The sequence below is a fragment of the Mustela nigripes genome, chromosome 5, assembly GCF_022355385.1.
Source record: "Mustela nigripes isolate SB6536 chromosome 5, MUSNIG.SB6536, whole genome shotgun sequence".
In the NCBI taxonomy this organism is placed as follows: domain Eukaryota; kingdom Metazoa; phylum Chordata; class Mammalia; order Carnivora; family Mustelidae; genus Mustela; species Mustela nigripes.
In genome coordinates, this window is record NC_081561.1 from 16,862,088 (window position 1) to 16,875,844 (window position 13,757).

Here is a 13,757-nt window from a genome sequence, read left to right on the forward strand (position 1 = left end):
GATTTTATTTATTTATTTGACAGACAGATCACAAGTAGGCAGAGAGGCAGGCAGAGAGAGAGGAGGAAGCAGGCTCCCCACCGAGCAGAGAGCCCGATGCGGGGCTCGATCCCAGGACCCTGAGATCATGACCCAAGCTGAAGGCAGAGACTTTAACCCACTGAGCCACCCAGGTGCCCCTTCCTTTTCCTTTTCAAGACCACTTTGGCTCTGCAGGATTTTTTGTGGTATACATTTTTACAAATCATACCAATTTTAAGATTGCTTGTTCTACTCTGTGAAAAATGCTGATGGTATTTTAATATGGATTGCATTAAATGTGTTGATTGCTTTGGGTAGTCTGAACATTTTAGCAATATTTGTTTTTCCAATCAATTAGCATGGGGTGTTTTTCCATTTCTTTGTATCATCTTCAATTTCTTTTTTAAGTGTTTTATAGTTTTCAGAGTATAGGTCTTTTACCTCTTTGGTTAGGTTTATTTCTAGGTATCTTAAGAGGTTTGGTGCAATTGTAAAGGGATTGATTCCTTGATTTCTCTTTCTACTGCTTCATTATTGGTGTATAGAAATGCAACTGATTTTTGTACATTGATTTTGTATCCTGTAACTTTGCTGAATTTGTCTATCAGTTTTAGAAATTTTTTTGTGGAGCCTTTTGGGTTTTCTACACGGAGTAATATGTGGTCTGCAAGGAGTGAAAAACTTTGATTTTGTTCTTGCTAATTTGGATGTCTTTTACTTTTTTGGTTGTTGTCTGATTGTTATGGCTGATTCCAGTCCTATGTTAACAGTGTTGAGAGCAGACATCCTTGTCTTGTTCCTGACCATAGAGGAAAAGCTCTCAGTTTTTCCTCATTGAGGGTATTAGCTGTGAGTTTCTTGTATATGGCCTTTATAATGTTGAGGTATATTCTATCTCTACTTTGTTGAAGGTTTGTTTTTTTTTTTTTAAGATTTTATTTATTTATTTGACAAAGAGAGACAGTGAGAGAAGGAGCTCAAGTAGGGAGAGTGGGAGAGGGAGAAGCAGGCTTCCCGCCAAATAGGGAACTGATGTGGGGCTCAATCCCAGGACCCTGTGACCAGAGCTGAAGGCAGACGCTTAACAGCTGAGCCACCCAGGTGCCCCTTATTGAAGGTTTTTATCAAGAATGGATGATGTACTTTGTCAAATGCTTTTCCTGCATCTATTAAGAGGACCATATGGTTCTTATACTTTCTTTTATCAAGATGGTGTATCATGTCGATTGATTTGCAAATATCGAACCACCCTTGCAACCCAGGAATAAATCCCACTTGATCATGGTGAATGAGTCTTTGAATGTAGTTTTGGATTTGATTTGCTAGTATTTTGTTAGAAATTTTGCATCTGCAATGTCCATAATAGTCAAACTATGGAAAGAACCTAGATGTCCATCAACAGATGAATGAATAAAGGAGATGTGGTATATATATACAATGGAATACTATGTAGCCATCAAGAGAAATGAAATCTTGTCCTTTGCAGCAACGTGGATGGAACTAGAGTGTATTGTGCTGAGCGAAATAAGTCAATCAGAGAAAGATAATTATCATATGATCTCCCTGATATGAGGAAGTTGAGAGGCAAGGTGGGGGGCTTGGGGGTAGGAAAGGAATAAATGAAACAAGATGGGATCAGGAGAGAGACGAACCATAAGAAACTCTTAATCTCACAAAACAAACAGGGTTGCAGGAGGTGGAGAGGAGGGGTAGGAAGAGGGTAGTGGGGTTAGGGACATTGGGGAGGGTATGTGCTATGGTGAGTGCTGTGAAGTGTGTAAACCTGGCGATTCACAGACCTGTACCCCTGGGGCTAATAATACATTATATGTTAATTTAAAAATTAAAAAAATTAAACATTTAAAAAAAGATTTTATTTATTTTGTCAGAGAGAGAGAACACAAGCAGGCAAAGTAGCAAGCAGAGGCAGAGAGAGAAGCACGCCCCCCACTGAGCAAGGAGCCTGATGCAGGACTCGATCCCAGGAGCCTGCGATCATGACCTGAGCCCAAGGCATCGGCTTAACCGACCGAGCCACCAAGCATCCCCCAAAATAAAAATTAAAAAAAAAAAAAAAAGAAATTTTGCATCCTTTCTCATTAAGGATATTGATTTGTGGTTCTCTTTTTAGTGGCATCTTTATCTGGTTTTTGTATCAGGGTAACACTGGTTGTACAGAAGGAAACTGGAAGTCTTCCTTCCTTTCCTATTTTTTTGGAATAGTTTGAGAAGAATACGTATTAGCTCTTCTTTAAATGTTTGGTAGAATTCTCCTGTGAAGCCATCTGGCCTTGGACTTTTGTTTGTTGGGAGATTTCTCATTACGGATTCAATTTCTTTGCTGGTTATCAGTCTGTTCAAAGTTTCTGTTTCTTCCTGTTTCAGTTTTGGTAGTTTATATCTTTCGAGGAATTTACCCATTTCTACCAGATGGCCCAACTTGTTGGCATATAATATTTTAAATAATATTCTAATTGTATTTCTGTGATGTTGCTTGTGATTTCTTCTCTCTCCTTTCTGGTTTTATTTATTTGGGTCCTTTCTCCTTTCTCCTTCCTTTTCTTTATGCTGGGGTTTACCAATTTTATTAATTTTTTCAAAGAACCAGCTCCTGGCTTCATTGATCTGTTCTACAGGGGTTTTGTTTGTTTTTAAATCATGTATTTCTGCTCTAATTTTTATTACATTTCTTTTCTTCTGCTGGCTTTAAAGTTCATTTGTTGTTCTTTTTACCCATTCATTCTGTAGTAGGATGTTCTTTAACCTCCAAGCTTTTTCTTGTGGTTGACTTCAGGTTTCATAGGGTTGTGGTTGGAAAATATGCATGGTATGATCTCAGTCTTTTTCTACTTGTTGAGGCCTGATCTGGGACCTCGTATGTGATCTATTCTAGATAATGCCCTATGTACACTTGAAAAGAATGTATCTTGCTACTTTAGGATAGAATGTTCTGAATATACCTGTTAAGTCCATCTGGTCTAGTGTGTCATTTAAAGCCATTGTTTCCTTGTGATTTTCTGCCTAGGTCATCTGTCCATTGATCTAAGTGGCATGTTAAAGTCCCTTACTATTATTGTATTACTATTATTATCAATGACTTCCTTTTTGTTATTGTTTACAATTGTTAGATCTTCTTTGGATAGACCCCTTTATTACGATAGAATGCCCTTCTTCATCTTTTGTTATAGTCGTGGTTTAAAATCTGGTTTGTCTGACACAAGTATTTCTACTCCAGCTTTCCTTTGAGGTCCACTTGCATGGTAAATGTTTCTCCATCCCCCCACTTTTAATCTGCCATACCTTTAGGGTGAAAATGAGTCTCATTTAGATGATGAGCAGCATATGATGCACATATGATGCAACATGTAGATGTATCATTTTTAAAATCCATTCTAACATACTATGTCTTTTGATTGGAGCATTTAGTCCATTTATATTCAGAGTAATTACTGATAAATATGAATTTAGTGCCATTTAATACTGTTTTGTCACTGCTTCTGAAAATTTTCTCTATTCCTTTCTAGTCAGTTGCTTTCAGTCTTTCTTTCCCAGAGTCCCCTTTAATAGTTCTTGTAGTGCTGGTGTAATGGCCACAAACTCCTTTTTAGTTTTTGGCTGGGACATTTTTTCTCTCTCCTTCTATGCTGAATGACAGCTTTGCTGGGTACAGTATTCTTGGCTACAGATGTTTCCCATTCAGCATGCTGACTGTATCATGCCACTAGTTTCTGTGGAGAAATCTGCTGCTAACCTTGTCTTCCCTTGTGAGTCAGGGACTTCTTTTGTCTTGCTGCTTTTAGGATTTTTCCTGTATCTCTAAATTTTTGCAAATTTAACTACAGTATATGTCTTGGTGTTGACCTGCTTTTGTTGATTTGGATGGAAGTTCTCAGTGCCTTCTGGTTTTGGATGTCTGTTTCCTTCCCCAAATTAGGGAAATCTTCAGCTATAATTTCCCCAAACAAACCTTCTGCTCCCCTTTCCCTCTTCCTCTCCAACTCCGTTGATACCAATGTTATTGTTTCATGGAGTCCCTGATACATGGTTTTTCTTTCCCTCTTTTGCTCAGCTTCATTATTTCCCATAATTCTATTTTCTTTATCACCTATTTCTTCCTCTACCTCTTCCATCGTTGTGGACATTGCATCCAAATTGGTTCTGAATCTCCGTTACTGCATTTTCACTTTGGCTTGCTTGGTGTTATGCTTTTTTATCTCTGTGGTAAGGGAATCCCTCATGTCTTCTCTGCTTTCCCCAAGCACAGCTAGTATTCTTATGATTGTTGCTTTCAATTCAGAATCCCAAAAATAAAATAAATTCTGGATCAGGCGAATTACTTATATCTGTTTTGATTAGATCGCTGGCTGTGACCTTTTCTTGTTTTCTTTTGGGGTGAATTCTTGCCTTGGCATTTTGTCTAAATCTCTTGTTTCCTCTGTGTCAGGAAAGCCTGTTATGTTTCCTGCTCCAGAGAGTGATGACTTGACGAAGAGGCCATGGGATGTCCAGGGTCTGGTGCATGCTGGGTGCACTCTGCTGCAGGGTTTTGGCTGCTGGATCCCTCAGGTCCATCCTCTGCAGAGTTTGTCCTTGCCTGCAGTGAGTGGTGTTTGGAGCCTGGCCAGAGTGCACTGAGTTTTAACCAGGTGTGCTCTGGTCTGCTTGCTAAGAGACCTGATGCAATCCCCACTAGGGCTGAAGCTTTGCAGAACTCTATGGTAGGTAGATGTGCCCAGGCAAGTTTGCCCTGGGCTTCTGGGGGAGGGGCCTGCTTTGCCGGGTTTGCGGGGCTCACTTCCCAGAGAGATGCAGTACCAGCTGAATGCAGGGGGTGGGACTTCAGGTCACAGGTTAGGCAGCCAGTGTCGGGGCTATGCTGTTTACTGAGGTCGGTTTACACTGAGAGGTGGTGGAGGGAATGGCACCAGCCAGCAGAGGGGAGCTCATGCTTGCCGCTGTCAGGGGAGCCCTCCCAGAAGAGCGAGTAATTTCCCCCTGTGCATCCTAGGTGTTTCGGATAGCTGTTTTCACACGGTCTGTGTCCCGGTTACTTGCCTGCCTACAGCCGTGCACTGCCCTCTGGACTCCATCCCCACCAGGCAGGCTGAGTTTTAAAACTCCAAACTTTAGGGACCACCTGGTGTGGCGGAGACCTGTGCTGGCCTTTAAGGGGAGGCTCTCACCTTGCTGGGATTAATGCAGGCTTGACCCAGAAGGGCGCCCACAGCACTGAGCGGGAGCCAAGTGCAGTACAGAGCCAGGGTCCCGGGTTAGCCTCTCTCCGCAGGGGTCTCTGCGCCTGTGCCGAGGGGCGGGGGGAGGCAAATGGTGCCTGCCGGGGCTTCATCCCTAGAGAGGCAATGCCACCCCTCTCAGATGCGCTCCAAGAGTAAAGTCTCTCCTGGTGCGTCTCCTGTGATCTGCAGGTCACGCGGTCTGCACCCCGATAAACTGTCCCCCCTTCTCCACAGGAGCAATGCAGCATCTTCAGGGCTCTGTACCAGCCACACCACTGACCTCTAAAACTCCAGTCTTTGCAACCCCCACCCCAGGTTGCAAAACCTCAGTAGCTTTGGGGAAGTGATTTCTTTAAGCAATCCCCTGTGCACTGTTCTCTCTTGCCTCTCTCCAGGACCAGGGCTCCTTCCCATCTATGGCGCCCGCAATCCATTTCTCCCCCAAGCCGCGTCCCCCCCACCTGCCAACCTCCCACGACGTGGCCTCTTCTCTCCCTCCAGTTACTCAGTTTGTGCTGTAGGTGCTCGGATCGATTTCTTGGCTGTTCAGAATGATCTGACTTACCTGTGTCCAAAGGGTGAGGCAAGCCTGGGCTCCTCCCACTACTCCGCCTCAGCTCCTCCCCCCAATCCCAGCCTCTCAAATTCCTTTTTCCAGTTACCTCGTTTGGGATTTCAGGTTTCATTTATAGGGGTGCCTGTGTGACACAGTTAATCAGGCATCCTACTTTTGGTTTCAGCTCAGGTTGTGACTTCAGGGTTGTGAGATGGAGCCTGGCGTTGGGCTCTGTGCTCAGTGAACTCGGCTTGAGATTCTCTCCCCCACCCCCCACCACTGTGCCCCCTCAAAAATAAATAAATTCTTAAAAAGTTTCATTTTATAAGCTTCAAGAGCTTTGAATCCTTTTGCTTATATCCAAACATTTGGGTGTGTATCACACTGCAATAAGACACTCCTACCACTGTCAATATCTTCAGCAAAAAAAATAAAATAAAATAAAGGGGTGCCTGGATGGCTCAGTGGGTTAAGCCTCTGCCTTCGGCTCAGGCGATGATCCCAGAGTCCTGGGATCGAGCCCCACATCGGGCTCCTTGCTCAGCAGGAAGCTTGCTTCCCCCTCTCTCTCTGCCTGCTTCTCTGGCCTCTACTGATCTCTGTCAAATAAATAAAATCTTTTAAAAAAATAAAATAAATAAATAACCTTTGTTGGCAGTTTTATTTCTAAAGCTGATCATTACCATTACTTGCCTTAATAAGATGGGATTGACTTTCCTAAGATTCATTTCCTGTTTTGAGGAAAACCATCAAATATATTCATGTGCTTGTGCCTCTAATGAAGCAAATCTGAAAAGAATCAAATGTGAAAATGTAACTATAAACAGAAACATGATAGTTTCTGATCATTTGCCTCTGCCAGGAATATTGGTGTGGTTTCATTACTGGCCATAACTCACACATTCAAACATTCCTAATATTTTCACTTTTTTACTAATGTCTTTTATTCCGTGAAAATGTGGCTTTCCTTTTGACCCTACTGCTTATATGAATAAGAGTGAGTTCCTACATTCACTCCTAAGTTCCAGCTAGCTTTGCTCTGGCCCAAAGCCTCAGCGATGTAACCCTAAGTTACGGAGATTTAACAATATGTCCACAAATACTTAGACATTCCTCTTCTCAAAGGAAGCGCCTCATTTCCTTCCTTTCGGTGGGGCTGCTCTAGTGACTCACGTGAATGAGCAGAATGCGGTGGAAGGGACAGTGCGATTTGTGAGTCCAGGACATAAAAGCAAGGTGGCTTCTGTGTGCCCTCCAGGACCAGCCCCTGGGGAAGCCAGCTGCCACCTGAAGGGGACGCTCAGAGAGCACGGAGGGGTCTACCCGGGGAGCAAGTGGTCTCAGGCAAGCCTTCAGATGACGACGGCAGCTCTGACATCCCAACTACCACTTCTGAGAAAACTGTAGCCAGAACCACCTAGAACTGCCCGCTCCTGAATTCCGGACCCACAGAAATCACATGAGATGGTTGTGGCTATTTTAAACTGCTGAGCTGAAGGGTACTTTGCTGCAATAGGTAACTAACACTCTAGCTTTCTCACAAATACATGCCTCTACATGTAAAAGGACTAGGGGAGAAGTGGGAAGCTGGCACTCACAGCATCAGTAGGACAGTCCTGAAGGCACGTGAGGCTACATCTTACAGCTTCATTCTTGATGAAATGCTCCTTTCTTGGCAGTTGCTGGGGCTAGTATTTTAACTCTGGCGTTTCTAAGTAGCTTGGCTTATTTGTGGTTGACTGTGCACGAGGTACAGATTATGCTGGTTCAACAAGGGTGACTAATCAATTACACGAAGGTGTGGTTTTGGGCTTGGATTCTTAGTCAAAGAAAAATACATCTACTCTACTGTGCTATTCCTAAAAGCCCATGCCAGACTAAGACAAACTCTAACAAAGCAACGTAAAGACGTGTGTGTATGGTTTGGTTCAGGCGGCTATTGAGGAGACTGAAGAGCCAAAATAATGCTTTGACGTTATTACAAACACCCATGTGTTCCAGTTTTAAAATCTAAATAGTCTGGGGGTGCCTGGGTGGCTCAGTCCTTAAGCATCTGCCTTTGGCTCAGGTCATGATCCCAAGGTCCTGGGATCGAGCCCCACATCCAGCTCCCTGCCCAGCAGGAAGCCTGCTTCTCCCTCTCCCACTCCCCCTGCTTGCACTTCCTCTCTCGCTGTGTCTCTATCAAATAAATAAAATCTTAAAAAAAAAAAAATCTAGTCATGGGTGTTTCAGGTATGGTGAAGGGGTTGAGTTGGTTTATACTATTCTAAAACCAAACCGGATCTTTTTTTCCCTCCTCAAGTTGATTTTCTTCCAGAGTCTCCAATTTTAAAACTTACCTTTTTCTTTGTAAAACATTCATTGTTCTATTAGTCAGCCTCTCAATGTCTTCACGAATAGGGTGCCATAAGGAGTCAAGAGTTCCTTTCTCAGGTGCAATCCGGCACAGAGAAAACCTACAGTAAGCTCCGACATGGTGGCTGTTGCCAGCTGGGCTCTTGTTATGGTGCTAGGGTCACCCGAAACATCGTCTGGAAGGAGCTAACGTCTTCTAAGAACTGTGGGCAATAACAATGAGCCTCAGAGAGGGCAAAAATAACTTGTTTTTCCAAGAGAACACCGAGGTGATTACGCGCCCCAGAACATCTGAAAGATAAAGACTAAGTTTTATTTCAACTTAAAATAATTCAGTGTAACTTGGGGGTCGGGGGATGACCGTTAAGTGGCACTCGGATCTACAATGACTTTTCCCCTCATCTCAGGGGATTAGCTGGTTGAATTTCAGAAGTTTGAATTATGTTTTCGTTCCAGTTCGTAATGTTCTGAAGGGCAGAGCTCGCCGGCCAGCTTGGCATTCCTGCGGGGCCCACTCTGTTCCTGTTCCCCACTCGAGGGCTGGGTTGTCAAGCCTGGCCCTCTGGAGGGAGACTGTCGGGCTTTAGAACATACTCCCTTCCCTCCAGCTTTGAACACCTGCGTATCGCAGGCTGACTTGTTTTTATTTTTATTTTTATTTTTTTTATAAAAGATTTTATTTATTTATTTGACAGACAGAGATCACAAGTAGGCAGAGAGGCAGAGAGAGAGAGAGGAGGAAGCAGGCTCCCCGCTGAGTAGAGAGCCCGACACGGGACTCGATCCCAGGACCCTGGGATCATGACCCGAGCCGAAGGCAGAGGCTTCAACCCACTGAGCCACCCAGGTGCCCCCTGACTTGTTTTTAAATGTAGAAGGCAGGGGCGCCTGGGTGGCTCAGTTGGTTGGGCGTCTGCCTTCGGCTCAGATCATGATCCCAGGGTTCTAGGATCGAGTCCCGCATCCTCCCTCTGCCTATCGCTCTCCCTGTTTGTGCTCTGTCAAATAAATAAATAAAAATCTTTTTAAAAAAATGTAGGAGATGGACTTAATGTTACGGAAAGAAACTCATGCTAGTAGCAAGTTCAAGGATGAACACAAACATTCTCTATATGCCTGTGCGCGGGGCACACCTTTTCTATTTTGGGGGTCCAGAAACACAAGCAAGAACTCTTACTCAATTACATCTTTTTTCAGGACTTCTTCATGACATACCCAGAAAGCTTTACTTTTTAGAAATAAAGATCCATCAGGTCATTAGTTGGCTCTTTTTTTCTTCCCCCAAGTCGTTCAAAAAACCTCAATATTGTAATTTTCAAAATAAGTACTGATCAGAGCAAGGTAAGTAGAATTATTATCTTGCTTTTACTTAACTGTGAAGGCATTTTTATGAAGTCATTCTTCCTGTCAGTTGGTGCCCTAAGAACACAAGGCTATATTTTCATTATGATAATGTGTGTCCAAATAACTACAAGCAAATGTGAGTAATTCTGGAAGTTAGCTGTTAAACATATGCCTGTATTTAACTATCCCACAAGCTAAAACCAGTTTTCTCTCCCCAAATCGTAATGACAAAGCTGATGATCAAAGACCTGTAGATCTCATGCTAGCAGAAGGAATGACAATTTGCTCATTTTGTCTTGAATTCTATTTGTACTCATCATTTATTTAAATATTCAATAGCTGTTCTCCTCCCTCAGTCCTATGCTATGGAACTCAAGTAACTTTGGACTTTCCCTGCTCTGTACTTTGTCCCGGAAGTCTATGTAGGACACTCGTCTGTCCGTGGGACACCCGAGTAGCTCAGTTGGTTAAGCGTCTGTCTTCGGCTCAGGTCATGATCTCAGGGTCCTGGGATCAAGTCCAGCATAGGGCTTTGGGCTCGGCGGGGAGTTTGCTTCTCTGTGCTTTTGCTCTGTGCTTTTTTGCTCGATCGCTCTCAAAAAAAAAAAAAAAAAAAAAAGGAAAGAAAAAAAAAAAAGACACCCCATGGTCTGTCTGCTGCAGATGTCATGTTAGTTGGTCAGTCCGGAACCTGTGAGACCGGCCCAGCCCTTCTGCACTCTGAAGGTGCCCCATCCTCCCTTCAGAGGCTGCTCTTCCAGGACATGTCACCAGACAGGACACGGGGAGGAGACTGAGGCAAACAGGCCACCCTCCCACTCACCCAATCCTCTGGTTTTCCGGCATCAAACACTTCATAACAGCAGCACCCACGGCACCCACTGCTGTGAGGATTAAGCAAGATGACAAAGAGCGAATGCTGGGAACGGCGCCCAGTACACAGTAAACCCTCAATGAGTGCCGGCTGTTACTACTTCTGCTCAGGCTAGATGCATATACATACGGACATGGGAAGTGAGGTCTGTAGCTAGTGGCAGAGTTATTGAAGACAAACCACGGATGTTTTAAAATCTGAATTAGACAGTCTGTATTCTAAAACACACACACACACATACACACACACACACACACAATCTGTACCAATTAAATACAATAAAGTTGAAAGGGGATATAAATTACAGTTTGTTTTTTTAAACAGACAATAGTAAAATACTACGGTCGGCCCACTATACAGAAAATCATGAACAGCAGCTTTTCGTTAACGTCTCCAAAATCTTACTCGTTTACTGATGCTGAGAACGTAAAGAAAAAGGTACAGCAGGCTGTACGTGCTCTCTCTGCCCCGCAGGCATGTACTGCTGTGCAGTCCACGGGCTTCTACGGACAGGAGCACGAAGGCCTCCTGCTGGGATCCCCACACACGTCATCCTCCGATGTCTCCGTCGGCAGGGGGACTCTGCAAGCGAAGGCGCGGACGGCGGGACGCTCCGTGCTCCACCGTCCGCTGCAACCGTGGCGAAGCGGGCACCTGCGGCCCGCAGAGCTCATCCCAGTTCCTCAGCGTTTTCCAGAACTGAAGTAAAATAATTAACAGCAAAACCACACAACGAAACCGCCCAATCCGAAGCAGGGAAACAAACAAACAAACAAACACCCCACAAAAAGACAAAAAATCAACATCCCTTCCCTCCCCACACCCAACTCCAGGCGTGTTCTCGTGTTTTCCTACAGTAATACTGCTCTCCCACCTGCCCAGCCAGGCCAAACCGAGGGGCAAGGACGGCTGAGTCAGAGCCCCAGGCACGGTCAACAGTTACAGTCCCAGGGCACGTCGGCAGGGGCTGGGCCGGCGGGAGACCACGGAGTATAGCTGTGGGGTTTCTCAGTGGGCTTAGGAAACGGGACAGAGAACAGCTAGCTACAAGGGGCCTGGTCGCCAAGGGGAACGTGGCACCGAACTTGCCGTCAGACATATGTGTACACACGAAATAAGAACGGACAGCAGACACGTTCAGTCTTACGTAAGTTCTTTGGTTGTAAAGAACGGCCTTCTGGAATCTTTTTTGCAAAGAGGGATTTGCAACCTTGTTCTTAGGCAAGCCCATCTTTTCCATCTGCGCGTCTAGCGGGGGGTTACCTAAGTTGCTGTGTATCCAAGTCCAGTACCTTATGATTTTCTACAAACCACTTATATCTGCATTTTCATGTGCAGTCTTGTCTGTCTCCGAACAGACATACATAGATATACATTTCATATACATCATATATATTATTTATAAAAAAAAAAAAAAAGAAAGAAAAAAGAGCATTGACTCCAGATTCTACAGTAAGAACTGATTAAAATTAGTTGTATAAGAATAGAGTTTGTTTGACTCTGTGGAGGTTTCTACACAGTGGGTGTGTGTAGTAGTTAAGTGCAAAACAAAAATACTGCCACTTAATTCAATCCGGGATTTTCGGTTCTCTGGCTTTCTGGAAAGGCCGAGGCTGCCGATTCACCCGAGTGACAAAGTGCTGCTGCCCCCAGCTCGGGAGGAGAAAGCAGATGGCCCACGGAGCACACGGCTTCTCCATGCTGGTCTGAGGTCCCCGGCTGGGCCGCAGCAGGTTTTAAAGACGGTGCTGGTGCTTCCACAGGGCGACCAGAGCAAAGAGGCCGTGGCCTGCGAGGAAGCGTGGGCTGCCTTTCACCGAGCGGTCGTGCTGCCCTAGAAAGCAGAGAGGCTGGTGAGCTCAAGCTCTGGAACCCCCCACCCCCAACTCCACAGACAGACACACACACACACATGGACACACACACACGCACACGGTCCCCCTCCCCCCCAACGCACACACACACACACATACAGGGCCCCCCTCCCCCAACTCTAACACGCGCACACATGCACACACGCACGCACACACAGTGCCCCCCTCCCCCAACTCTAACACACACACACACACACACGCACGCACACACAGGGACCACTCAGTGGGACATCACCCACCGCACACAAGGGGCTCTCCCGGAAGGGACTCACAGGATCTGATTCATTATGGAATCCAGTTCTAGGATTTACACTCTATGAGGGAGAAACCTAGCTCGGAGGGGAGGCTTCTGGGAAAAGTAATGACAGTAAGACCCAAAGCCAAGGTAAAAAATTGTTATGGCAACTTACTAAAACCCAAGAGTATTATAACAAAAATACTAATGCAATTTAAAAAAAAGAAAAAAAGAATTGCATAATCCCACATGACCCTGATAACCGCAAATATTTTTGTTAAATTCTACTTTTAAAGCAGGATCTTTGGCAGGAAAACACTATTCTAGAGCCTCTGCAAACAAAAATCAGGTATTGTTCCTGTTTGCTGGTTCTAAACAATCGAAGCAATGGAATGAGAGGAGGGACTGTTGCTACTTCCTCCCCGGTGGCCCCGGCTTTCCCAGTGCAGCCCTCAGATGCCCCGTCACTGCGGCAGAGGGTGGGAACCCAAGCCTCCGCTCTAACCCCGCACTGAAGCAGAACATCCGGTGAGAGGGCAGCGACCTGGGGCCTTGAATTCTGCTCGGTGAGTCGGCTGCACATTTACACTGGAGGGGCACGACTCGGGGACGCCTGGGGGGCTCAGTTGGTTAAGCGACTGCTTTCGGCTCAGGTCGTGATCCTAGGGTCCTGGGATCAAGTTCCCGGTCAGGCTCTCCGCTCAGTGGGGACTATGCTCCTCCCTCTCCACCTTCTCATACTCTCTCAAATAAATCAATAAAATCTTTTAAAAAAAAGAGAGAAAGAGAGAGAGAAGCACTGTTCGAGAGGGAAGAAACAGCCCTTGGACAAGAATTCTTGCAAGAGGGACTGGACTGACAGGCCGATCAGGCCAGCAGGGCAGGCTCGCCTGCAGACCAGGGTAGAGGAAGCCGAAGACTTTGAAACCAACGAAAATTCTGTTTCCAAGGACAGTCACAAGTCACTTTACTCCTAGCCTAATGTTGGGGGAAAAAAAGTCTTTTTTTTTAATTGTAAGGAATTCCTCTGTAGGTTTTTGCAGTGTAGGGAGGGGTGTGCTGTGTAGGTGACACGCACAGAAATTTTAAGGGCTGGTATGCAAAGGGAGTAAAGCTTGTGGGGCAAAAGCCACCAAACCGGAATCACTTCCTGAACAAAGCAGAGACCGAACGGCAGCATGATGACCTTCCTAGATTATCCTTCTCATTCTGTCTGAGCTTTATTCTGCACCGCTCTGGAACTCTCAAAGCCCTCACA

The 13,757-nt window shown here is 45.2% G+C and overlaps 1 protein-coding gene across 4 annotated transcripts in view; it reads right to left on the reverse strand.

The window, feature by feature from the left end:
* Positions 1-9,575: 9,575 nt before the first annotated feature.
* KIF13A (kinesin family member 13A) overlaps positions 9,576-13,757 on the reverse strand; it is a 203,826-nt gene continuing 199,644 nt past the window's right edge. For 3 of the 4 annotated variants that reach the window (XM_059399512.1, XM_059399510.1, XM_059399509.1), the window contains one exon: positions 9,576-12,224. In XM_059399512.1, the coding sequence (XP_059255495.1) occupies positions 12,204-12,224 (21 nt within the window). In that variant the 3' untranslated portion in view covers positions 9,576-12,203. The remainder of the gene's footprint in view (positions 12,225-13,757) is intronic. The other variant, XM_059399511.1, reaches the window with a different exon arrangement.